Source organism: Amphiprion ocellaris, chromosome 4, assembly GCF_022539595.1.
Source record: "Amphiprion ocellaris isolate individual 3 ecotype Okinawa chromosome 4, ASM2253959v1, whole genome shotgun sequence".
Taxonomy (NCBI): domain Eukaryota; kingdom Metazoa; phylum Chordata; class Actinopteri; family Pomacentridae; genus Amphiprion; species Amphiprion ocellaris.
Genome location: NC_072769.1, coordinates 85,304 through 110,886, shown reverse-complemented (window position 1 = coordinate 110,886; position 25,583 = coordinate 85,304). Strand labels below are relative to the sequence as shown.

The 25,583-nt window shown below is 42.1% G+C and overlaps 2 protein-coding genes across 2 annotated transcripts; one reads left to right on the top strand and one right to left on the bottom strand.

The window, feature by feature from the left end:
* The first annotated feature begins 198 nt into the window (after nucleotides 1-198).
* LOC111563256 (uncharacterized) lies at nucleotides 199-4,351 on the top strand. Its single transcript, XM_023262246.3, has 2 exons — nucleotides 199-357; nucleotides 3,238-4,351. The coding sequence occupies exon 2, from the start codon at nucleotides 3,243-3,245 to the stop codon at nucleotides 4,113-4,115; it is 873 nt and encodes a 290-aa protein (XP_023118014.1). The 5' UTR covers nucleotides 199-357; nucleotides 3,238-3,242; the 3' UTR covers nucleotides 4,116-4,351.
* A 4,760-nt stretch (nucleotides 4,352-9,111) lies between these two features.
* Nucleotides 9,112-25,494, bottom strand: traf5 (Tnf receptor-associated factor 5). Its single transcript, XM_023262248.3, has 11 exons — nucleotides 25,347-25,494; nucleotides 22,918-23,211; nucleotides 19,753-19,816; nucleotides 18,944-19,045; nucleotides 17,279-17,443; nucleotides 16,754-16,831; nucleotides 13,745-13,819; nucleotides 13,543-13,635; nucleotides 12,206-12,346; nucleotides 10,796-10,961; nucleotides 9,112-9,735 (listed from the first exon to the last, which is right to left on the bottom strand). Exons 1-11 carry the CDS (start codon nucleotides 25,373-25,375, stop codon nucleotides 9,149-9,151), a joined length of 1,794 nt encoding a protein of 597 aa, XP_023118016.1. The 5' UTR covers nucleotides 25,376-25,494; the 3' UTR covers nucleotides 9,112-9,148.
* Between the last annotated feature and the right edge of the window lie 89 nt (nucleotides 25,495-25,583).

The window sequence follows — 25,583 nt, the reverse complement described above, 5'->3', positions numbered from 1 at the left end:
CATAACACCTGAAGTAATTTTTATTTGCTTTCATTGTCTGGTTTTAATTCAGTTTGACCAACTATGTGGTTGTAGGAGGCAAAAAAATAAAATAGCCTTTAAATGTCAGATGGCTGCAGAGTAAAAGAGTTCTGTGAACATGTGGTAACCTTTTTCTCTGGAGCAGTAAAGACACTGAAACCTTCCCTCTTGTCTCATTTGTTTCAGTCTGTTGTTCCCCCACCCACACTGTTCCTCTCTCACATGCCTGACTTTTCATTTCTAAAACTCTCCTCACGCATCCACAGCTTCACCTCCTCATTCTGTCCTTCTTCATTCATTTGTTTTCATGGTCGGACTGGAGGATCTGCTCAGCGAGTAAGTAAATATTTATAGTTTTCTTTTAGATTTGTTTAGTGTCACAAGTTAACAGAAATATGACAATTTTTCTGTCTTTGCTGATGACATGACTGTTTTCTGTTCATTTAAACTTCTTTCATTCGTTTCATGTTTCCTTTTTATCAGCTGCATTAACGAAACGTCCCATCTGGTGAACTATTTGACCCTCCCTCACTCTGACCTCTCCTCATTCACAAGTTAAAATGTCTCAGCTTTCCTCTGAGTAGCTTCCTCTTATAATTAGTGATATAGAAAATCTTTTAATTTTTGTCTCAATGAAATACATCACATTAAATTGAAAGATGATGCAATAAACAGTTTCAGGTTTCAGTTCTATTCAGAGATTTCTCATGAGCCTCTAAAGGAACAACTGAGCACCTGACTGTAACCGTCAGATTTGTGTGTGTGTGTGTGTGTGTGTGTGCGCGTGTGTGTGTGAGCATGCTCACACAGTCAAATATTGCAGAGCAGAAATTTCCCGCCCAGCAGGAGTAATTAGCAGTAATAATACCAGTAGAATAATTAGAAAGAATTTCCCTTTTCCATGAAATGTTTCATTACAGTCCTGAAATACACCATTGTGTTCATATTCAGACTGTGGCCCCATGTTTTTATAATAAACATCACAGCACCCATTTAAACATTGTACAGACATATTGTGGATCACAGGAAATGAAATATAACTTCATGTAATTAACAAGAATGAGCCTGTGATGACTTTAGGTTTGTCAGAGACTATAAAATGGTGAAAGGCAGTGAGACGTGAGAGTGTGAGAGGTTTTTCACTCTGTGGTTTCCTCAGTAAGTAACTGTGTTGATCCAGACAGCATAGCGCTGCAGTGATACCAGCTGGAGAACCGCCTGCTGACTGCTGAACGCAGTCGAGTTGCACGTTGCTGCAAAAGCTGATTTCCTGTTGTTTTCAGTGTGACTCTGAGATGCAAGACACACAGCAGCCACCACATCCTGACCCAATGTGTGGGGGCTTCATGCAATTTTTATCTATGTATTTATTTATTATAAAAAAATTAAATTGTAATTAATTTTTACACATATATACAAATATACAAATACAGGCAAAAGTACATCCCATGAAAAGTATTGAATGTTTCTACATACATCATTTGATCCTCTTTCAAAGGGTCTGCAGATACACATGGTACATAAATGACATCACAAGGGAAATGAGATTTTCAGGCATTTGTTGAACAAACCTTTATCTATATTGTATCAATATTTGTTCTGTTGTATCAGGACCTATAACTGTCCCTTGAGCAACAACTAACTTTTTGGGGTGTTTTGTTCTGAAAGGCTCTTTGCCTCTTTGTTTTCTGGTAAACTAGTTTTGCTCTAATGTGTTTTTTTTAACAACAATGGCTCTTTCCTGGCATGTTTGCATAAGCAGGTCATTTAAAATCTACATAAATTGACATTTTGAAAGTGGTATGTAGCCTCAGTGTACCTGAGCTTCTCTGTTTTCTTTCTGCTGCTGCTCATCTTTACTCCATATTATCATGTATTGAGTCATTCCATGAAAAATCAGTTAGTGTCTCCCACCTGACCCCTCAGAATCACTGGATTCTATTTTATTTTATTTTTTTAAAAACAAGTTTTAAACATTTATTACAGCGATGCAGATTTTACCCGACACTATGAGTTTGACTGCAAGTCATGCAGTCAAACACAACGTAGTTGTGGTTAGGTTGTTTGTTAGGTTGGTTGTGTCAAAACAAATTTCTAATATAGTCATATTTTAACACTAGTGAATGAAGCTTCTGGCTGTGAGATGGAGAAACAATATAGAGTAGTTTGGACAAATCAAATTGATCAAACCAGTTTGCAGCATTCAGTCCTTGTTTTGTCCGTTTGATCTGTCAGATGATTGTGAACAACATTTGTCTTCTCTACAGGGAAGGAAAATAATCATGCAGGAATTGTCATGATTTTATTTCCACGAATAAATATAATCTCAGATATCATCAGATATTATCAGATATAATTATTACATTTTGCAAGGGTCCAATTATACTTATATTAAAATCATGACTAAAAGATGATCCTGGAATGAAATGTAGGTAAAAATGAAATTTTTCATTTGCTATAACTTGTCCTGGCCAACCATCTATCACACATGCTGACACGAGCCTTGAAAGTTTACCCAAAATGCACTTTTTAATGATTTCACCAATAAATTATCAGAAAACAGACGATACATGCTCTCAAACCAATGCTTGTTTCGATGACTTTATGTGAGAGACATTGCAGTTTTGCTGCTGAAACTGTGAGATTTCTTATAATATTGATGCTCAAAGTTGGTTACAGACAACATTGCGCTGCACCAAAAAAAAAGATTGTGACACCAGGAGTGATAGAAAAGAGTTCAAATGTGCTTTTCATTCCTGGAAATTTTATATGTTTGTGTCCTGGATTTATCAAGTTGTAAGGCTCAAAAATAATGGGGAAAGTAACATGAATTAATATCTGACAAATTTAGACCCTCCTCTATGTGTCTCAAGGGCTTGTAACTTTAAAATTATTAGTATGAAGATAAAAAGTTGCATGAGGGTATTACTACTAATACTAGTACTGAGGGTACTGAGGGTATTGTACACATAAAGCAGCTGATTTTGAGGGGGTCTGGTGGGAACTTGTTTTAGATTTGGTTGTATTTATCCGACAACGAACCTATAATGCATGTTTGTTGTTCTGAATGAATGTGTGAGCAGCTAAAGACAGCAACAGCTGAGCTTCATCTTCCAGCTTGTCAGATACTATTTCTGCCACAGAATGTTATTCCAGCTTCCTACCATTATTCTAAACTGGTATTTCTGTTTATTGTCTTTCTACTGACTCATACAGACACCATGAGGACCAAAGCCTTCCCAGTTCTGTCTTTATTCATGCTGGCTCTCCTGATTCCTGCATCTTCTTTGAGTAATTCAACACAAACTAGCACCATCAATCACTCCTCTGCTCTCCCAAACGACACAACATCTGCTGAAGACCCTTCATTTACTACCACACAAGCACAGGAAGAGGTCAGCACAGCCTCAACTTGGCCATCAGTCTCATCGTCACCTATCCCTAAAGTGAGTGAACATCCCCGAACCACGAACACACCCGCTTCCTCCAGCAAACTCAGTATGGGCTTGATATTTTTGATTCTGCTGGTCATTCTGGTGTTAGTGGTGGTTGTGGGATTCCTCTACAACATGAGGAGGCAGCAGCCAGGTCAGGAAAGCGCTGCCACCAGGTTTCTACTGGGTGTGAGAGACAGACTGAGGACCAGGATCGGTAACCTGGAGGACCGGATGGGTGTTCGTCTGTGGCCTGGGGGGAAGACAGGTGAGGAGGAAGATGTGGAAGAAGCAGACGGAGGACAGACAGAGGAGGCAGGACAGCAGACAGATGGAGACGGAGAAGGACGGAGTAGTGAAACGAGCAATGAAAACAAGGAAAAAGACAAGGAGGAAGACAGCGAAACTTCAGATGAATGCTCCAGCGTGGAGGGGGAGGGTCTGAGGGAGAGTGTGCTGAACAGACAGGAGGAAGAGGAGAAGAACCAGAGCAAGGCTGAGGATGAAGAGGACACCAGCAGTGGAAGTGATGAAGGTCAGAGTGCTGCAGAGGGAGACAGCGGTGGAGATAAAAAGGCAGACTCAGAAGAGATAGCGCTGATGAACTGTCCACAGGAAGACGATGAAAACATTGATTTATGTGATGTTACTGTGCTGTAGTAAAACAAAGCATGATTGGATGAAGCACGAAGAGATGCCTGGGAAAGGATCACATTCAGAGGAAACATGGTCATGATGGTTTTAAGAATGTAGTTTTATGGAAGCTTAGAGGTTTTCTGTTTGTCATGTTTTGTTGGTTAAACAAACTAAAGGTGTAATGTAATGTCATGCACAGGGAATACAGTCAGAATGTATGTGGTGACCTTCAAATAAACTGTTGAAATGTTTATTTTCAATGCAGTGTCTGTTTTCATTTCATACATAACATATATCAGATGTCAGGGTTAGGGTTAGCCTACCCTAACCCCCCTAGACCAAGAACGACTTCATGTTACATTTGATTTGAGCTCTGTCATACTGGTTGCAATCACAATACTGACTGTATTACTGATCCATGTTGATGAGACTTAGACAATCAAATGAACGTTGTCCCAGCACAAGAACACTCCTTCATGCAAATGGAAATCCTAAATGTCACTGGTCTACCCCTGTAGGAAAATGCACCCCCACACATCGCAGAAACATCAAACAACCAGAAACATCTTGGGGAACATGATGATCGAGAGGTCTGCTGGTCCATACTCCATAGGACATCTGAGAGGTCCTCTGGTCCAGACCCAATGATTCAGAGCATTTTTGACCACATAAGGGGGACCAACACAATATCAGGCAGGTGATCATAATGTTATGCCTTATTGGTATATATTGCTGATTGTATTGATAAAATTATAACAGTAACATCAACTGTAGATCAGAAATGCTAACATTTGTGGAGAAGCTACTTGATTTGTCTAATACAGATGTCTACAGATGTCTCAAAACTAATCAGTTCAAATTACTTTGTAGAATGTGAGCCTGATTGCATTTGTGCAATTCAATTGCATCAATTGCATTTCACCTGTACAAAGGTTCTGACTAATGCGGCTGCAGAGGTTTCCTTAACAGTGGCTAATTCGAACACCTGTTGTACTATGTCAATCAGCTCATTGAGGTGAGTGAAAAAAACAGCACTTCTTATCTTGGCTTGGCAAATTCATTCAGATTCCAAAAGGAGTCAGTATTTGTATGATCAAGTCTCTTTCCTCTTATCTCAAGGTTTCGAGGGAATGTGCTGATGTTGTCTGCCAGGTGAGGAAGGTGCTTGCGTCCACCTTGAAACCAAGGATTAAATTCATCCATATTTATCCAAAAATGTCACCGAGATAGTCCCGTTTTATCATAAACTGTTTATGTTTATGTTTTTAAGTTTATGTAAATGCTTCTTCAAAAACATCCAAATATCGTCTCTGACGTCAAAGACTTGCCACAACACCTCACTTCACAAGAACCACCGAGTCTTGGTGTGAAACAGCACAGCTGAATGTTCAGCTCACATCTCTTCACAAAGACGGTCTCTGGTTTTGTTCCGTTGAAATGAACCACACTCCAAAACCTTGTTTAGTTCAGCGCTAAAGCTAAGCTACTCTGCTTCGATGCTTTTGCTCCTCGTATCACACCATCTTTCCACTGTGCATTTAGTGAAATGTTCCAGGTTAGTGCCTTTCTTCCTTTTCCCTAATATAGTTTGTGCACCATTCATGCAAACTCCCACGCATTTCCCCAGTTTCAGCCCACATTCTGCTAGGTATCAACCAAGAAGTCTCAAGAGCTTGTCGTACTTGGAAAACAGCAAATTCTCTCACCATAAATATGATGTGACAAAGTGAACCAAAGCTTTTGTGGCCTAGTGTAAGGATAAATATTTGTCTTTCAGTTCTTTGTAGATTCTTTTCCCCAAGTCATTTGAAATGTTGTAAATATGTGTAGTGATTTTACCTGTAGTCACTGCGAGGTGGCAGTTAGGTCGGCTTAGTCTGACACGTGGGTCTTCAAATTAAAAGTGTCTCTACTCGTTTAGATATGATGCTCCATTTATTTGTGGCAATTGCAGGTAAATTATCATTCAGTTCATACATTAAGTTTCCAAAAAACAAAAATATAAACTGAAAATATCAACCTGCCTGGCATGGTGTTTACGCTCAGTCGAAAACAGTTTGCCTTTTTCCCCAAACTGTACACGTGCCTTCATTCACCCATTAGCAGGTATATATGCAACAGCGTGCATTTTATATGCCCCTACAGCGGACAACCCCTGTGACGACTAAACAGAGTAGACACCCACACAGAGTCATACTCATAACAATCAAAACAAAAGAAATTATATTTGGCTCCAACAATATGTTTTGGAAACTGTGTCATTGGACAGAGGGACTGGCTTCTGTTTTCCTGTCTCATCAAGCCTGAAGCCTCTTGATAGCTAGAGAAGAGTCTAGCTACCGGCCCAAGCTGTTATGAATCCTATAATAACTCATTCTGAGGTCAAATAGGGTTAGGGTTAGCCTATCCCTAACCCTAACCCTAGGTACAGTCAAAAAGTGAGAGAAATACAGACAAATAAGGGAATTAAAACATTAAACACACAAGTGAAAGCAATTTCAAAATAAAACAGGAAGTAACAGAAAGGGAATGTGAAAGGTCCAAAGACAGAGAGTCACAAGAGACATGGAGAAGGAAAACACACAATTCTACAGTTTCATTTAGCAGACATTTTTATCCAAAGCGACGTTCATCTGAGAGGAGATACAACACAAGCAAGGATCTAATCAGGAGAAAACAATCTGGATAAGAGCCATATAACTAGTTGAAGTGTGATAATAGGAGCGTGGTGTCTACAAGCAGTGCAGGAGGTAATGGGATTTTTTTCCCCTTTTTTCTTTTTGCAGTCATTAGTTGGTAGGGTTAGTTGATATAGTCACATTAATGGGTTTTTAGTCTTAAAGACTGAGAGGGAGATTCCTTCATGAGAGTTGTATGTATGTTCCTGTGTGAAGGAATCTAACAAAACAAAAACCAAATCCTATAAATCATGACATTCTGCAGACTACGAGTCATCACTTCAGCCAGTATTTCGGTATGAAGAGGCATTCATGGTCCTCTCTCAGTACCTTTAGCACTAATGCAGACCTTTTTTATCACACTCTCTCCTCCACTGTCAGGACTATGCATTCACTGTGGTAGTGCTGACCAGAATGTTCTCTTGATAATAATTCTTCACAATTTCTTCAGCAAAGACTCATCTTGCAGTTTTGTGCTGAAGAAGACAAGCCATAAAGGTTGCATCAACTCTCCTTCACACTGCCTGAGCTGTCACGGAAATTGTCATTTCCACTAATAACCCCTGAACCAAATCTAAAGGACTGACCCTGTTTTTCAGGTCTAGATTGCACAGCTAGCACAGTCTGTGGTACCGTTTTAGGAGAAACGCCACTCCAGCTACCATGGCATGTTCTATACTTCCTCATTACTGCTGAAAGTGTGTTTGACCGGTTTTCATTGCGTCACTGATCTTTCTGTATCCTTTTCCATCTTTGTGAAATCTCACATTAAGATTTTTCAGTTTCTTTGGAGACCCTTTTCCAAGTAAGGGTCTCCAAAGAACAGCAATGGTGTCAAAAAAAAAAGCAATGGTGTCAAAGGCACAAATTTTTAAAAATTTCATAAACATGTTTGTGCTCACTGGAACTCACAGTTGTTTCTACCTTGTGTGTCAGCGATCATAGGTTTACTGACTTTGTTGTGTTGGTTTTCTACTTTGGGGTTGTACTTTCAGTATAATTTCCAACTTAGAAATAATGCAATTGTCAAGAGGTATGCATTATTGATATCTAAGGGATACTGCACAGGGGCATGGTCGCTTGTTTCGTATACTATGTGCAGGCCAAGCTTCTTTAGGACAATAAGAAATCTGAAGGGTGTCAACATTGTGACAGTGTCCTTATACTGTACTAATGTTATAGAAGAGTTTTTTTCATTCCCAGGATTCCCATCTAGGATGATTAGGAGATAATGAGCAGATGTGTTATCAATCATACAGGTGTGGTGTGTTCACTTTTACCCTGAGGAAGGCCATCCGTGGTTGAAGCATTAATCTTAAAATAAAACTAGTCTGTAGTTTTTAACATGTATCACTCTCCTCATCAGGATACATAAATAATGACAGTTAAAACAGCCACCAAAATGTATACAGTCAGCTAAGTAAGTATAATATAACAGAGGAGCAGTGCTAGTTCTTACTAACTGTGTGTACATAACACTTAACTTAATAGCACAGAATGCTGTACTATGCGGTGGTGTGTACAAAACTTCAGTCAAAGTAGGGTTAGTCAGTCTCAGTCAGAGTAAAGAGGGGGTCTGCGGCTGTGGAAGGATAACAGACCTCCAGCAGACCTGGGACCAGCCGACTAGTCTTCTAATATAGCAAGCACAAATTGGTAAAATAAAAAATAAATTAATTAAAGTAGCAAAATTAACTTGTCCAATTAAAAACAATAAATTATCTGTCCAACAGGAACCCTACTCAAGTAAGAGCAAAAAGTCTGGTTAAAAGACTACAAGCTGGTTACGTACAGGCCATTGAGTACATGCAACTTATTGCTGATACTCACAGAATCAAGGTATGATGTTGAGATAGCTGTTGCGATTATGAAACATAACTTAACTACAATCTTTGGTGGATTTGGGCTTCAGATGCTTCAGTTTCAGCCAGACCTCCATCGAATGATCCCTGAGATGATGCTGACACTTCAAGAAAACATGACAGTCAGATGTTCAGATCAATACCTCTGTCATGCCTGTATGGCAAACATGAAGCTATAGCCAACTAGCTAGTTTAGCTTAATGTTGGAACTGGAAACGGGGAAACAGCTAGCCTGGTTCAGTCCTAACAACCAGCACTGAAGCTCACTTATTTACGTGATATATGTTGTTTGTAAATCCCAGCAAAAAATACAGTCTGTTAATAACAGGTTGTCATTTTGGAGAGTGGTATCAATCGTCTCATCTTACTCTCAACAAGAATATTTACTTTTTTGTGCCATTAAACTTCTAACAAATGATTTTGATGATATATTTGGTAGAAAAAGGAGACAGTGAAAACAGAGCAGTCCACCAGATCAAGTCAAAGAAATAAATCGACTCTGATGTGACAACAAATCTTACAGCTGGTCTAATCCCGCCATATCCACCTTCACTTTGACAAACAGTGTGTCATCTTTAATGTACACATGGTTTTGGGAAGTTTCGAGAATGTTGAGGGGAATAAAACATGGAAATCCAACAGCAATGTTGCTCACAGACTCTGCAGCAGGTTGTTGGAAGCCTTTGGTTGTCAGGTCGGGTCTGAAGCTGAGACTCCGGTGGTTTCCGGCGCCGCTTTGGTCCAGAACAGACAGAGACACGGTCTGTCTGAAGGGCCACGGCAGCAGAGCATCGAAGTCTCCAGGCATCAGGACCACATAAAGGGACAGGTGAGTCCCCCTTCCCTCCCCGTCCCCGTTCAGATAGGTCTTCATGGCCATTTTGTAGCCGCAGCGTCCGGTGTGGAACGGCACGCTGCTCAGGCATGGTGCCTGACCTCTGGCCTCATCCTCCCTCCTTTTCCTGAAGTCCTCAATCTTCCAGATCAGTTTGCCGTCATAGGACATCACCTCCAGCTCCTGCAGGTGCTCCTTATTGAGACTAAACTGAGTAGCATGAAGATCGAAGATACCCGAGTGATGCTTCAGCTTCTCCTCCAAAGTTCCTGCATGAGAAAAATACCAAAAACATTAACAGAAATTATGGACTAGTCTGAGGCTGAGTCAACCTCCTGAGGGTCTCCAGGGCAAAAATGAGTTGTAGAGGCCCCAACTGTTTTCCTCATTCACCCAGAAACCAACCCCTGCGAATGAAGTATATTACTTTAGGCCATTTTTAAGTTAACGTCAAAATTCTCTTGTCAATCTTCTGAAATGTTAGTATTTGCTAGAGTCCCTATTTTTAATAGAACAGAAAATTTGGGGGTTTTGGCTATTGATCAGGCAAGTCACAGTAATTTTAAGCTTAGATGTGAATAATTTTCCAACCAGGATCATAGATTAATAGTTCACAAACGATCAAAAATTTGAAAATCAAACGACTGTGTTTGTTTTGATAAATGTTATCATTTCAGTGAATTTTAAAGAATAAAATTCCTTTCCTCTGTCTGCATGTCAAAATAAAAGCATCCACCTGCTGCAGAGTGCATTAAAGGCAGATATCCTTTCTCCAGCAGCATATTTCAATGCGGCTTGCCACAAAAACAACTATGTAAAAACACCGATAATCCGCAAATTCATGCGACATAGTGAAAAATCTGCAATACGGTGAGGTCATAAAAAGTGATATGGTAAGAGACCACTATACACCGCTTTATCCTCATTAGGGCCTTGGAGGGCGCTGTAGCCTATTACAGCTGACTAAAGGTGAAAGCAGGAGACACCCTGGACAGGTAACAGTCTATCACAGACCTACACATAGAGACAAACAATTACACTCACATTCGTATGAATGTGAGTGTAATATTTAGAGTTACCAAACAACCTCAGCATGTTTGTGGACTGTGGGAGGAAGCCGGAGAACCTGGAGAAAACCCACGCATGCACAGGAGAACATGCAAAAAGATCCTGGGAAGGTTGGGATGCACCACAAGGCACAAAGCGACAGTGCTAACCACCAAGCCACTGTGCAGCCCAGTTTCACCAAAACTCTCCTTAAAAAAAACAGGTAACATCAGTACGGGCAGAAACCCAGTGTAAAGCAGGGAGACTTGTAGCTTCTCTTACCCAGGTGCTCTTTGAGGGCCTCGGCTGCCAACACTTCCTCCATCACAGCATCCAGAGACTTCCTGAGCTGCTCCAGCTCCTTCAGACTGGGACCCAGTCCTCGAGAAACCTGCTGGATCTCCAGCTGGATGGAGGACAGGATATCCTCCTGCCTGCTCAGAGTCCTCTGCTCAGACAGACAGACAGACAGACAGAGAAGTAAGATGGTTTCAAAATGCTACTCTGACTCTGAGGATCGCAGTATTATTCTGTGTACGAACATACAGCTCTCTGTAGTGTCTTGCTTTTTCTTTTCTATCAATCTATCAATAACAATGATGATGCCAGGCTTGAAAATAAAACATCATTAAGCACCGACAAACAGATAACACGTCAGTCTAAAAGTTTACAGCTTAAGTAACTAACCCTAACCCTGTAATAATAATAATAATAATAATAATAATAATAATAATAATAATAATAATAATAATAATAATAATAATAATAATAATAATAATAATAATAAATAATGTAATAACCCTAACCCACTGTACATTTTGTCTGCATCTGCCACATAGTCTTCACTAAAGATGTAAACTTATAAGATTACTAAACTAATAATATGTTAATTGCACTCCAGGAGACACGTGATGTTCTCTATAACCAGGTGAAAAAATACGTGCATACATTAGTATAGGCAATCGGTCAAAATTGATTGGAAAATATCTGCCAAAATCCAATCTTATGGGTCCCTAGAAGACACAATGTACGTAGTAGATGTGGATTTATCTGTATATAAACCTGTGGATGTGCTCTGCATGGCAACAACAGCACAAACCTTTCAGCAGCAGGGGGACGAGGACACGTAGGGAGCACATTTGTACATCTGAAGTGCAGCTGTTATCAGCATTCTGTATCAGTATATTTGTTCAGAGCTCCGTTTCAAAACCAGAGCAACACAAGGAAACTCAGAGCAGCCCGACAGATTAACTGATCTGTTACTCTTTGTTGTAAACTCTTGTGTCCCTGTCAAGACTCTGTAGGGATGGAGACACTGACTGCTCAGTAGTAAAGCTGTTTGCAGGTTTTGGTTGTCTGAAGTTAACTGTCTGCAGCATGCTACAATTGCCATGGTGATCTATCTCAGTTAAAAGTGAGCCAGCTACCTGATACAGAAACCCACAAGTTAATCCTTAGTCATGGTACACACCTCAGACTCTTCCCTTTAAAAAAAAAAATGCATCTGTAAGTGTCATTAAATGAGTATTTAGCTTCATGACTACAGAAAAGTGTAAACCTCACGATTAATCGGCAGGAACTGGGTGATGGAGACATGAAGGTACAGGAATTAGGAGGCAGAAAGTCAAAACAGGACGCTCAACCTAACCTCTCCTCAAACGTTGCTCAATATCCCATTTAAACTGAACTAACCTGAGCTGTAGAGATGCTGTGTTCATGGCTGTTGCTCTGCTGCAGCAGTGGCCTGATTCCATTCTGCAGACCAGCGATCAGCAAACTGTCTGAGTGAACTTCTCGCTGTCTCAGCAGCGCCTCCTCCTGGAGAACCTCCACCTGAATGGGGAGACAACAGTTTGAGGTAAACACCGGGTTTATAGTCGCAAATATATGCAAAGAAAGAAACCTGTGGCTCCTATATAAAGTGTGATTGTTAGACTCTCTGGACCCCAAACCCTAACCCTAACCCATTGTACATAGTACAATGAAAAATGAGGCCACAGTGAGGAAAAATATAAATAAAGGACAGCTAGACGACACTTCATCGAAATATTGTCACATTTTTTGTCCGATGTAACTCAGTGTCGCCTCTCCCTTGTGCTTCCCTGAGTGCTGTATTACGAAGCAAGTTCAACATAGCCAGGCTTCCTTTCTGACAAAACTAAAACCTCCATCAGAGTTAACGGGTATGATGAAGGTACTTATCAACTTTCAAAGAAAGGGTTAGACTCAGACTTTCTGTGCTCATTATGCTGGTGTCTCCTGTGCTCTCGTGTTTCTGTTTGCAGAACACTTTGCTACTCTATGTCAAATCAGTCAGTTAGTCAGGCTCTTTGGCCTCTTTGCATTGAGCTGTCTTATTTTATTCCTTGTGTGTTTTGTGACTTTGGACTATTCCTGCTCTCCTTGGTGCTTCTGACCCACTATATTCACTTGACCAACCTCTAACTAGCCCGCTCGCAAAACAACTCATTTCCCAGCAACCTCCAGCTTGTTATCACTCATTTTGCTGCTCACACTCACTCCTCAGCCCACTCTGCCATCAGCTTCTTTTCTCCAATAACCTTCATCTTGACTAACATGCATTCCTCACCTTAAAAACCTTCAGTAATTTTGTCCTTATATTTGGTTCATGTTTTTGAGTAATGTATTGATATTCTCCTCAGGGATATCAGCTATTTCAAGAAAGAGGAGTTTCTCCTTGTAAAAACCCAATATTTGGTTTGCCATAATGAAGACAAAATATGTCACTGTTATGTGGATAATATGAGAAGAACTGACAAGAACGTGACAAGAAATGTTATGTTAATGCTCATATTTTGTATGTTATTGTGGTATAATATTCTGCTTTGAAGTGTGGACAAAGCGCATTTGAGGACATCATCTAAGGCTTTGAGGAACATTGATCAACATTTTTACAAACCAAACAATTAATTGTTTAGTACAGTAAATAATTATTAGTTGCATGCCACTGCAGCAATGATAGGTTATAATTATTACAAATGCTAGTTGGATGCTGTTTTCAGATGTACCTGCTGCTCCAGATGTGCATTGCTCCTCAGGACCAACAGCATGTGATGATTAACAGCAGTGTCTTCATGCAACCTTACGTTCCCTCTGGTACCCTGCAGGACGTAAAACACGTCAGGTAATGAACACAGAAGAAAACACAGACATCAGCTGATCACAAATGTCCCTGCTGGGTGTTTTGTTGATTCACTGGTTGATGATCACCTGCACAGAGCAACCAAACTTCTTATAGGAGCAGTCAGTGTGAACCTCAGGACACGAGTCTCTGTGCTCCGTTAGCTGGAAGAAAACACAAAACAAAAACGTAATCACTGCAAACATTTTACACAATCGTTTTACTAGATGTTTTGAGGAGTACATGACATTGATTGTTCAGTTAAGACACTTGTTATGAACACAGCAGCTGTTGAACTATAATCACAATCAATAATCAATAATGCAATCAGAAAGCTAAAGGTAACCTGTGGAGTGTTTTGTATTTCTACTAGCGCTGTGGTGCAGTTTTGAATTAGCGGGCTCCTGTGTTTGTTTGGCGTGTGCATAAACTGGACGAATAAGCTGAACATTTAAATGCAAATAAGAGTACACACAATTTCATACTCTTTAACCGATCCTTTAACAGAAGCCGAGAACAGCCGTGTTTGCAATTCTATTTTCTGATTTTAGGATTGTGAGTTATTTGTTATTTGTAACAGAAACCCAGTAAACAGAAGGACAATCCCTCAAAAATTAGTAATTCATTGCGAGAAAACAACGTTTGTTTTAACGAGATCAAAAATGAGCGTCTGGTTTATTAGACCAGTTTTAGCTGATTTCAGCTTTTATATGTCATGAAGCGTCTGTGAAGCTGCTCTCCTTGAATGACAAGGGCTGATCTGAATGTTACCTCTCTGACAGAGAGACATAATGCAGCGCCTAGACCAGAGATGTGAAAAATACGGCCCGTGGGTCAAAAGCGGTCAGCCAGCACATCCAATAGCACATCCAATCTGGCCCGTGGGATGACTTTACAGAGTGTTAAAATTACAGAGAAGACATTAACTGCAAATTGTACATTTGTAAAACCGTAAATTTAAAGTAATTTCTAGACCTTGACAAGTTGTTTTGATCATAATTGAATGATATATGACAATAACTAAATTGTTCAGTTCCATATGACTAAAAGTTTTGTGACTTTATAGATAAACTGTGATCTGGAAGTTCCATCCATCCATTATCTTTACGCCGTGGGGGGCTGGAGTCTATCCCAGCTGACTTGGGATGAAGGCAGGCGACACCCTGGACAGGTCACCAGTCTATCACAGGGCTACACATAGAGACAAACAATCACACTGACATTCGTATGAATGTGAGTATAATATTTAGAATCACCAATGAACCTTGGCATGTTTTTGGACTGTGGCAGGAAGCTGGAGAACCTGGAGAAAACCACCCACGCATTCACAGAGAGATGGAAACTCCATGCAGAAAAATCCTGGAAAGGCCGGGATGCAAACCGACACTGTGCAGCCCGATCCGGAAGTTGTAATGTGTAAACGATAAACTGAGGCGTAATGTTGAAATTTCACAGGTTTTTCTTGAGAAATTTCAGGTTGTTCATGATGTTTAGCAAAAAGATGTTAACATTTTCAAGATTGTACTACATTATTATTCTATGATTTCCCTGGTCCGACCGTGGGATCAAATTAGGCTGCAAGTGGCCCCTGAACTAAAATGAGTTTGACACCCCTGGTCCAGACTGTCAGACCTTGACGCAAGTACAGTAAAAAATAACTGCAGGCAGGTGGCAGTAATGTGCAAAGAAACCCTCGTATGTGCCAACAAACACATCCGGTCTCATTTTGCAGTGTACAAGCCAGCATGCTTTTTTTAGCCATTCTGACCCACAATCCTCTGTGCAGCTACGTCACATATGTCGTGACGTCGTCTCATGAGAGCATAAACAAGCTTAACCCACTGAGAGCACACAGACAGATGACAGCTCTCGACACACCACAAACTGCAATGGTCAAAGTTGTAGGCGCATTTTCATGACAAAGCAGTATGTCCCAATTGTATGCATACTGCATTAAACTGTACATACTGTGTGCGTTCGGCTGCAGTACATACTGAAAGTAAAAAGAAATGTAAGTGATTTGAAATGCAACCAAAGTTTGAAGTATGAGGAAGGAAGTGTCCTTGACATTGGGTTAGGGTTAGCTAACATGGAACATACAGGAACTATGCTTTGGTAAGAAGCACTGCACTGAATGGGAAAAGAGCTTTAACATTAACTTGAAGTGTTACAGCTATGTCTTTTCAATGCTTGAATGTTTCCAAACACCCCTGTGACCCTATGGAGGATTAAGCATATAGAAATAGTAGATAATAATAGATAGTGATAATAGATAGTGTATAGAAGTTGAGGACTGTAAGAGTCAGCTCCTTCATTTTGACGCAGGAAGCGGCTTCTTTGGCTGTTTTTTTTTCTCCATCTAATATCCTTTTATTTCAGATGAAGCTGCTGCCAGGTCACAGTGCCGTGCTTAAGCATTTGATCTGGATGGAACAGTGATACTAAATAGTGCAAAGAAAAGGAAGTGAGGAGCATCATCCTTCAGTATAGATGCAGGAGACTTGGCTTGTGCGGGGATCTACTACGTTAGAGAAATCCCCTTCATGTAAATCTTGATTAGCGGTTAAATGGGTGTAATTTTCTAATTAGTGTTCTATTAGCTGCAGTACCAGCAGAGTAAAGGCTGGACAGCAAATCAGAAACAAACATAAAATATGTTGATGCATTTCCTGCATTACCAAATGAATGCATGTAGGTTCCCGTGGCAACCGGTTTCCTCCTAGTGGGATTATTAACTTACAGCTCAACGGGTTTGCAGATATAACTTACTCTCGCAGCTGAGAATCTGTATGACTCACAGACAACGGTCAGCAAAAGACCTGATGAAAGGAAAAGAGATTTAAACCCCACACTCTGACTAGAACCTCCACTGGCGCAGGTTAGTTGTGTAGAAACAGTTACCACCCAGGTTAAAAGAGAGTGGTGACACTTTGTGAGGCTGAAAAGTCTGACTCTGGGTTCAATATACCTCACTAAGCCATTAATCTGTCTTCGTAGTTCAGCTCATGGACCAGAGCTGGTTGGTGGGAAAGGCAACACTCAGTCAGCAGATTACTGTCTTCTACAAGTTCATGATGTGACTCAGAGGATGAGCTCACCTTGTGTCTAGGGATCTTCTGGGAGCAGCCGTTGGGACAGTCCACCTCCACCTCTGGACATGAGCTCTGCATGTGATCCTATTGAGCACAGATCACCAGAAACTCATCACCACATCATTATGTGCGCTCTTTTGAGTGGAAACGTCAGTTAAAATTAGGAAGGCAAAGCATCACGGTGCATTCAATTTAATTTCCCCTATTCATTTCTTGAGTGACAATTTGGGGGTAAAAATCCTGTTCAGAAATGAAGCAACAGAACATGGTTTGAAATCAGAAATCTTTCTGTACTCGCACCAAACAACTAGCCTGTCCGGAGATAGCTGAACCAAGGAAAGGTCTAAACCTTTAAAAAAATTATACAGAGGTGACATAAATGCTTGAATTCTCAGCCTTGTTTACATAAAGGCTGAGAATTCAGGCTTTATCTGGACCACCATATTCAGAGGGGACGCTAAGGAAAAGGCTCAAAGGATCACTGCTACATGTGTGGTCAGGCTGGCTCCACACTGTTTGGATGAACATTACCTGGATGAGACTGAACTGGAGCAGCTGTCTGCAGCGTGGGCAGGGCTCGCTGCGGTGAGGACAGGTGTTGGTCAGGTGTTCGTGCAGGTACCTCCTCTGTAGCACCATCCTGCAGCCTGGGTTGGTGCACTGCAGCTGCTCATACTGACACGACCTCAGGTGCTCCTGCCGAAATTGAAAAGATACAATAAGGTGGAGACAAACTCACAGTCTCAGAGCTTCATGAGATGCTGCCACTGCCACAGAGGTCAATCAAACAGTATGTATTTAAACAATACATATCTATTTTTGTACGGTGGCTCACTGGGTTTAGATTTATCCATCTATTATTCTATAACCGTTAGTCCATGTAGTAGGAGTGCACAGAGGGTCAGATTACTATGTGTTATTTATTAGCCTGAACACATGGGCTGTGTATGAGTTAGCAGGCTGGAGTCACAATTTATGACTGTACAGTCTTGTGCAAAAGTTTTAGACAGTTTATATGTTAAGATTAAGATATGAACACTATCAGGCATTTATTCTGCAGCCTGACAGCAACTCCAAACTTCCAGCTAGAGTCAGGTAGACCTGCAACAGATCATAACGTCCTGCAGAGCTCTTATCTAAACCTCATGGGAATACATGAAGACCTCATATGTTCTGTAGCCAGATAAAAACATACACCGATCAGGCATAACCTTATGACCACCTGCCTAATATTGTGTTGGTCCCACTTATGTGGTCAAAAATGATCTGAATCATTGGTCCTGGACCAGAGGACCTCACAGGGTGTCCTATGGGGTCTGGACCAGGACGTGGGCAGTGGATCCTTCTGGAGTTCCTTCTGGGTTGTGTAGTGGGGCCTCTGGGAATCTAACTTGTTCCACTGCATCCTGTTGATGCTTGATCAAAATGGGGTCTAGGAAGTTTGGAGGTCAAATGAACATTTTGGTCGATCATCATGTTCCTCAAGATGTTCCTGATTGTTTGATGTTTTTGCGATGTGGTGGGATGCATTTTCCTGCAGGGGTAGACCAGTGACGTGTGGAGTTTCTATTTGCATGAAGGAGTGTTCTTGTTCTGGGACAACCTTTATCTGGGTGTCTAAGTCTCATCAACACGGACTCCAAAATCTAAGATTTTCCAGCAGAACATCACATAGTACCAATATGATCAATGTAATTCACTTCTCCTGTCAGTGGTTTTAATGTTGTGGCTGCTCGGTGTACAATCTATTGGTCTTTGCATTTACACCAAGTATAAGAATCAGTTTTTGCTGTCTTGATTGTGCCTACCGTGTGACCCTGTCTGTTTCTTTTTCCATTGCTCAGCTTCTGTCAGGCTCGTTTGAGTTAGTAGAGAGAGGTGGCGTTAGTAGCCTTTCAACTCGTGCAGCTGATATATTGTTTTAACACAGTAGGGACTGCATTTACATGTCTATGACTTAAACAAAGCATACTCTTTTTTTTCCTCTGTTTGGTTAGAATGAAACACAAAACAGCTTGGCTAGGTCTGAGGTTTAAATACAGACCTTTGTTGTCATGCAGGTTTTGAATTACAGGTGGTTGCAATTAAGACTTGAAATCCCCCTTGTATCACTTCATATATTATGAATTCAACGTGCACACACACAGTCCATCAAACATGAGTTGTCAGACTGAGCTTTTGGTTTGTGGAGTCTACCTGCAGATGGTTTAATGTGAGGACAGAGGTGCATGCTGGAGAGTTAGTGCAGTACACTTCTAAACTGGAGATTTCTCGCTTGCAGCAGTTGTCCTGGAACACCTGTAGGAAGAAAACATGTTTGAAAACTTTAACAGTTCCATTGTGCAGAGTCAAACTAACAACTGTGTGTGACTGCTCTGTAAGACGGAGCTTCATTGTTATACAAAATCTATTGAAACATATCAGTGAGCAGCACTGTAAGCATTGGGCATTACATTTCTCCATTACCATGAACACACAACCTGCTGTTTATTTTGATTCATTTTACAAGAGTCTTGAAACTAGCTCAACTGAATGGAATGCCACTGTTATCAATTACACCTGTGTTTTCTCTGCAGTCACAAACCAAAATAGTTTTTCTCTGCAGCACTCCTCAGCCTTCTGAACTTTACAGTGAGTTTCAGTGCACTATTTATATGTCCACTTCACAGTTTTACCGTTTAGGTTCCCAGTCGGTGCTCTCATAGTGTCATTTTTGGTCATAGCAGCCAGTTTTTAGAGGGGAAAAAAGCTAACTATAGTGAGCATAGTGGATGACTACAGATTTACTTTAGCAGCTGGTGGAGACCAAAAGTAGACCTAACAGAGAGTGAAGATTTGGTACAAACACCACTAAAAATGACCATGTTGCTCTGTAACTGCGGGATGTTGAAACAAGCAGTTGTTTGATTTTAAGTTCAATATCAACTTGACCGGAGATAAAGTGTCAACGTTGTGTTAATTGTGTGTTTCAGCAAGTGCAAGTTTCCAGCTGTAATGTATCTGACCTCAGCTGGTGTGATCACTGCTCTGTCCACTGGGCAAACTGGGCTGGAAGGTGATGAACTTTCCCTGAAAAACAAAACAGACTGGAGGTCACACCAAGAAGCCCCAGTGTTTCCATACTGTGTTTTATCCGACTGATTCGCTCGACCATGAGAACAGTGAGAGAGTGCTGTGTGTTTGTGTTCACTGAAACATGGCTTAACAACAGCGTCCCAGACTGTGCCATTCAGCTCGACCGGCTAACATGCTACAGAGCAGACAGAGCTCTCGTCGAGGGAGGTAAGACCCGCGGCGGCAGGCTCTGTGTTTACATTAACAACGCCTGGTGCCGTGACGCTGTTGTAGTGTACAGTCACTGCTCGAGCCTTGTGGAGTTTATGATCACGAAGTGCTGTCCATTTTACCAACCCAGGGAACTCACAGCCATACTGCTTGTTGCTGTGTACGTCAACAAGTACGTTGCTCTGTACAACAGCAACAGCAGGGGGGAAGCACTGAATGAACTGTACCACCACATCAGTGAGCAGCAGACGGCCCATCCGGATGCTTTTCTGATCCTGGCTGGGGACTTTAAACATGCGGATCCAAAGGCCATGTTTTCCAACATGCATCAGCACATAGACTTTCCTACCCGGGGAGACAACATACTGGATCTTGTTTATACTACCCAGAGAAGAGCCTACAAGGCCTTTCCCCTGCCACACCTTGGTGCCTCAGACCACATTACTGTTATGCTAATTCCAGCATACAGACCACTGGTTAAAACCATCAAACCAGTTCGGAAACAGGTACGTGTGTGGCCAGAAGGGTCTTCAGAGGCACTTCAGGACTGTTTCAACACCACAGTCTGGGATGTATTTAAACAAGCTGCCACCTACAATAACACTACAGACCTCCAGCAGTACACAGAGACTGTCACTGCCTACATCACCAAGTGCATTGATGATGTGACAGCCACCAAGATCGTCACTGTTCGGGCTAATCAGAAGCCGTGGCTGACAGGGCAGGTTTACAGGCTCCTGAAGGTACGAAACAATGCCTTCAGAGCTGGAGACGAGGCGGGCCTGAGGATAGGTAGGGCCAACCTGTCTCATGGCATCAGTGAGGCCAAAAGGCAGTACTCCAGGAGAGTAGCTCATCACTTTAGTGACAGCAAAGACACTCAGAGCCTATGGCAGGGGATACAGTCCATAACGGACTACAAGCCTCCACAGCAGACCCCTGACTGCACCATATCTTTGCTGAATGAGATGAATGACTTCTTCGGCCGTTTTGAAGCAAACAACAGCACCCCTGCACAGAAGACCACACCTCCTCCCAGTGACCAAGTGCTGTCACTGTCCCCGGAGAGCCCTCAGCAGGATCAACTGCAAAGCTCCAGGTCCTGACAACATTCCTGGTTGTGTATTGAGAGACTGTGCTGGGGAACTCACGGATGTCTTCACAGACATTTTTAACATCTCTCTGAGGCAGGCTGTTGTCCCCACATGCCTCAAAACAGCCACCATCATCCCGGTACCGAAGAAGTCATCCCCCTCCTCCTTCAACGACTACCGCCCAGTTGCACTCACTCCCATCCTGATAGGATGGGAGTGAACTTGGTGCTAGTCATGCACCACATCAAATCCCTCCTCCCACCCACCCTGGACCCCTACTAGTTTGCATATCGGACCAACCGCTCAACCGATGATGCAATCTCCACTGCACTCCACTCAGCCCTCACACACCTGGAAAACAAGGACTCTTATGTTAGAATGCTGTTCATAGACTTTAGTTCAGCATTCAACACCATCATCCCCCAGCAGCTCATCCACAAACTAGACCAGCTTGGACTCAACACCTCACTGTGCAACTGGCTACTGGACTTCCTGACAGGGAGACCACAGGCAGTACAGGTCGGCAGCAAGACATCGAGCACCATCATCCTGAACACGGGGGCCCCCCAAGGATGTGTGCTGAGCCCCCTACTCTTCACCCTGCTGACCCATGACTGCACTCCAGCTCACAGCTCCAATCTTTTATGAAGTTTGCGGATGACACAACTGTGGTGGGTCTCATCAGTAACAGGGATGAGAAACAATACAGGAGTGAGGTGAGCAACCTGGCCAGGTGGTGCAGCAGCAACAACCTCTCTCTGAACGTGGAGAAGACAAAGGAGATCGTTGATGACTTCAGGAGAGGACACACCCAGCATGCTCCTCTCAACATCAACGGTGCGGCTGTGGAGAGGGTGAGCAGCACCAAGTTCCTGGGTGTGTATGTCTCAGAAAATCTCTCCTGGACAAGAAACACAACATCACTGGTCAGGAAGGCACAACAACGTCTCTACTTCCTGCGTAAGCTGAGCAGAGCCAGTGCCCCGGCCCCCATCATGTCCACCTTCTACAGAGGCACCATGGAGAGCATCCTGTCCAGCAGCATCACAGCGTGGTACGACTCCTGCACCACGTCCTGCTGCAGGACCCTCCAGCGCGTCGTGAAAGCAGAAGAAAGGATTGTGGGTGTCTCTCTCCCCTCACTCCAGGACATCTACAGCACCCGCCTCACTCGCAAAGCACTAAGCATTGCAGGAGACCCCACACACCCGTCCCACAACCTCTTCAGCCTGCTGCCATCAGGGAGGAGACTGAAGAGTCTGAGGACCAGGACCAGCCGACTGAGCAACAGCTTCATCCACCAGGCTGTCAGGAAGCTGAACTCTCTCTCCTCTCTGCCCTCTCTACCACCCCCTTCCCCCGCATACACAAACTCTGGTCAATAACCTCTGATCTGCACTGAAATAGCACATTCAACCATCAAGCATATTTGCACTTCTTGGACTGTTACTTATTTGCACTATTCTGAGTATTCTGCACTAAATCCGTCACTTTATCTCATGGTCATGTTTACATTTCACTCAGCTCTGCTTTTCTTAGTTCTTAGTTGTTGCTCGGCTCTAGTTTTGCTTCCTTTGTTCTTTTTTTTGCCCTTTAATATCTTATTTTCTAAATCTTTATTTAATGTCTACTGTTGCACGAAGAGAGAGTAACGAAATTTCGATTCTTGGTATGTCATGTACATATTGACGAACTGACAATAAAGCTGACTTTGACTTTGACTTTGACTTAAGGTGGACTGTGTCAGCTCAAGTGTGCTCTCAGGTGCTTTAAAGGTGGACGGGCTCTTACAGCAGCTCTTGGAGGCAGTGGAAACAGTAGATGTGTCCACAGGAGTTCTGTTGGGGGTTGAGCACGACTCCTCTGCAGATGGGACAAATAAACTCCTCCTTCAGCTTCAACACAAACTTTAAAGAGTGCTGGACGGAGGCCAGCTCTGACTCCCAGGAAACCATGGGGCCCGTTGACTTCATCCTGGGCTCCTCTGACAGCAGCCTCAACTCCTCCAATGCCCTCATGGACTCCTCAGACTGCAAACTGGACTCTCGAGATCTTCTCACATTTGTATCTCGTGTCGCCATCAGTCTGTAGGATGCCAGGGCAGACAGATTGTACAGGTGATTTCAAAGATTTGGACAGATGTTTTCCAAATATTTTTTCTTTTCGATTTTTTAAACTTGCTGTCAATAAGCTGCAGCTGAAACAATCAGATCAATTGATATCATCACTAAAATTATTCTGAAATAATCATACTGCAAACTACACACATCATGACTTCAAAAATTTTGTTGAACCAATACATCATTTTTTTTTAAATAAGAAATGTTTCAGAGTTAGAAAAATGTATTTATAGTTTTAAAGCTGCTGCTACTGCTACTCTTCCAGTGATTGTATGTGGAGATCATTTTTGGGCCAGTTTGCATAACGTGATGAATGCAGAGGCTGTTGAACGCAGTTACAAAATGACTGTACATCCCAGTACTCATCTTGGAGGATTGGCTTCCTTTCAGATATTATTATATCATAATATCATCATGTAGTCACCGTGACATTGTGCAAGTGCTGCTGTTGGCTGAAAAACTATAGCTCATTTCTACATTTTAGTTCAATAGTATGTGTCTGTATTTATATTTACATATATACGCAGATGAGCCTCAACATTATGACCACTGACAGGTGAAGTGACTAACATTGATCATATTGGTACTATGTGGTGTTCTGCTGGAAAACCTTGAATTTTGGCATGAGTGTTGATGAGACTTAGAAACCCAAATAAAGATTGTCCCAGAACAAGAACACTCCTTCATGCAAATGCAAATTCTAAATGTCACTAGCCTACCCCCACAGGAAAATGCATCCCACCACATCGCAAAAACATCAAACAATCAGGAACATCTTGAGGAACATGATGATCGACCAAAATGTTCATTTGACCTCCAAACTTCCTAGACCCCATTTTGATCAAGCATCAACAGGATGCAGTGGAACAAGTTAGATTCCCAGAGGCCCCACTGCACAACCCAGAAGGAACTCCAGAAGGATCCACTGCCAACGTCCTGGTCCAGACCCCATAGGACACCCTGAGAGGTCCTCTGGTCCAGACTCAATGATTCAGATCATTTTTGACCACATGAGTGGGACCAACACAATATTAGGCAGGTGGTCATAATGTTATGCCTGATCGGTGTATATACTAATATACTATATATAATGAATATAATGAAGTCCCTTATTTGCATGTCAAACATCTCAAGGTTTCCCAGCAGAACATTGCATTATAACAAGATGATCAATGTTATCGATGTTATCGATGTTATCGATGTTATCCACTTCACCCGTCAGTGGTTATAATGTTGTGGCTGATTGTATATAAATTATACATATATATATTGTATATATATTGTATATGCTGTTATATATAGGGGGTGCATGTACCAATCAGAGAGAGATAGATTCAGTTTCTGAGGGGGTGCTTAGCTGTTGCTGGTTTAACACAAGGTCAGCTAGTCAGCCTTTAAGACAAATAATACCATACGTTTTCTCCAAATAACCCTCATGTAAACAGTAAGAAAAAAATATATACTCACAAAAACACATTAATTTTGTTCTGAAAATAAAAACGCTACATCACAACATAATTAAAACTATTTCATCTAATTTCCTCCCACTACTGAAATGAATTCAGCATTATTTGAAGACTAATGGGTATCTATGATCCACGGACAGCGCTGAGATGAAACCCGCCTGAATGTGGAGCTGTGGAGGGTCGCCTCGCCTCTGCTTCCAGCCTCCAGCCTCCTCGGAGGTTACCGGAGGTAATTGACGGAAAACTGTGGGAACCGAAACCCTGATCACGCGCAATCGGACGGAATACGTCGCATGTGGTAACGACGCACGTAATGATTATCGATTATTGAACAATAACGGTCCTGATCAACGGAGTGTCATAACTGCAGGGTGAAGGGTCTGCATGTGACAGATGAATGAGATCAGCCTGCAGGGGAATCCCGCCGCTGCTGCTGCTGCTGCTTGTTTTACTTTTACTTCGACTGCTTTAAATCTCTAGAACTACAAAACTATAAGCGAACACGCTGTTGATAGGGTTAGGGTTCCCAACCCTTTACCATCTGCTCAGTTCGGTCGTCTTCCCTCGCCATCTGTTTCACTTTCATTTTGCACACTCAGACAGTCTGTGTGAAGTTTAGGCTGAATTTTCTTACCTCAGACAGTGAAACCTCCCTGAAGTCATTAGCAACGTCTTTGCTCTGACAGCAGATCCATCTTATTGATCACAATCGATCACGTCTTATCGACAGAGCAGCCGCTGCAAGCACGGAGGAAATCATGCAGGAAGTGACTAACATCAGCAACCTGCTACACACACACGCACGCACGCACGCACGCACGCACACACACACACACACACACACACACAGATAAAACTACCAGAAATATGT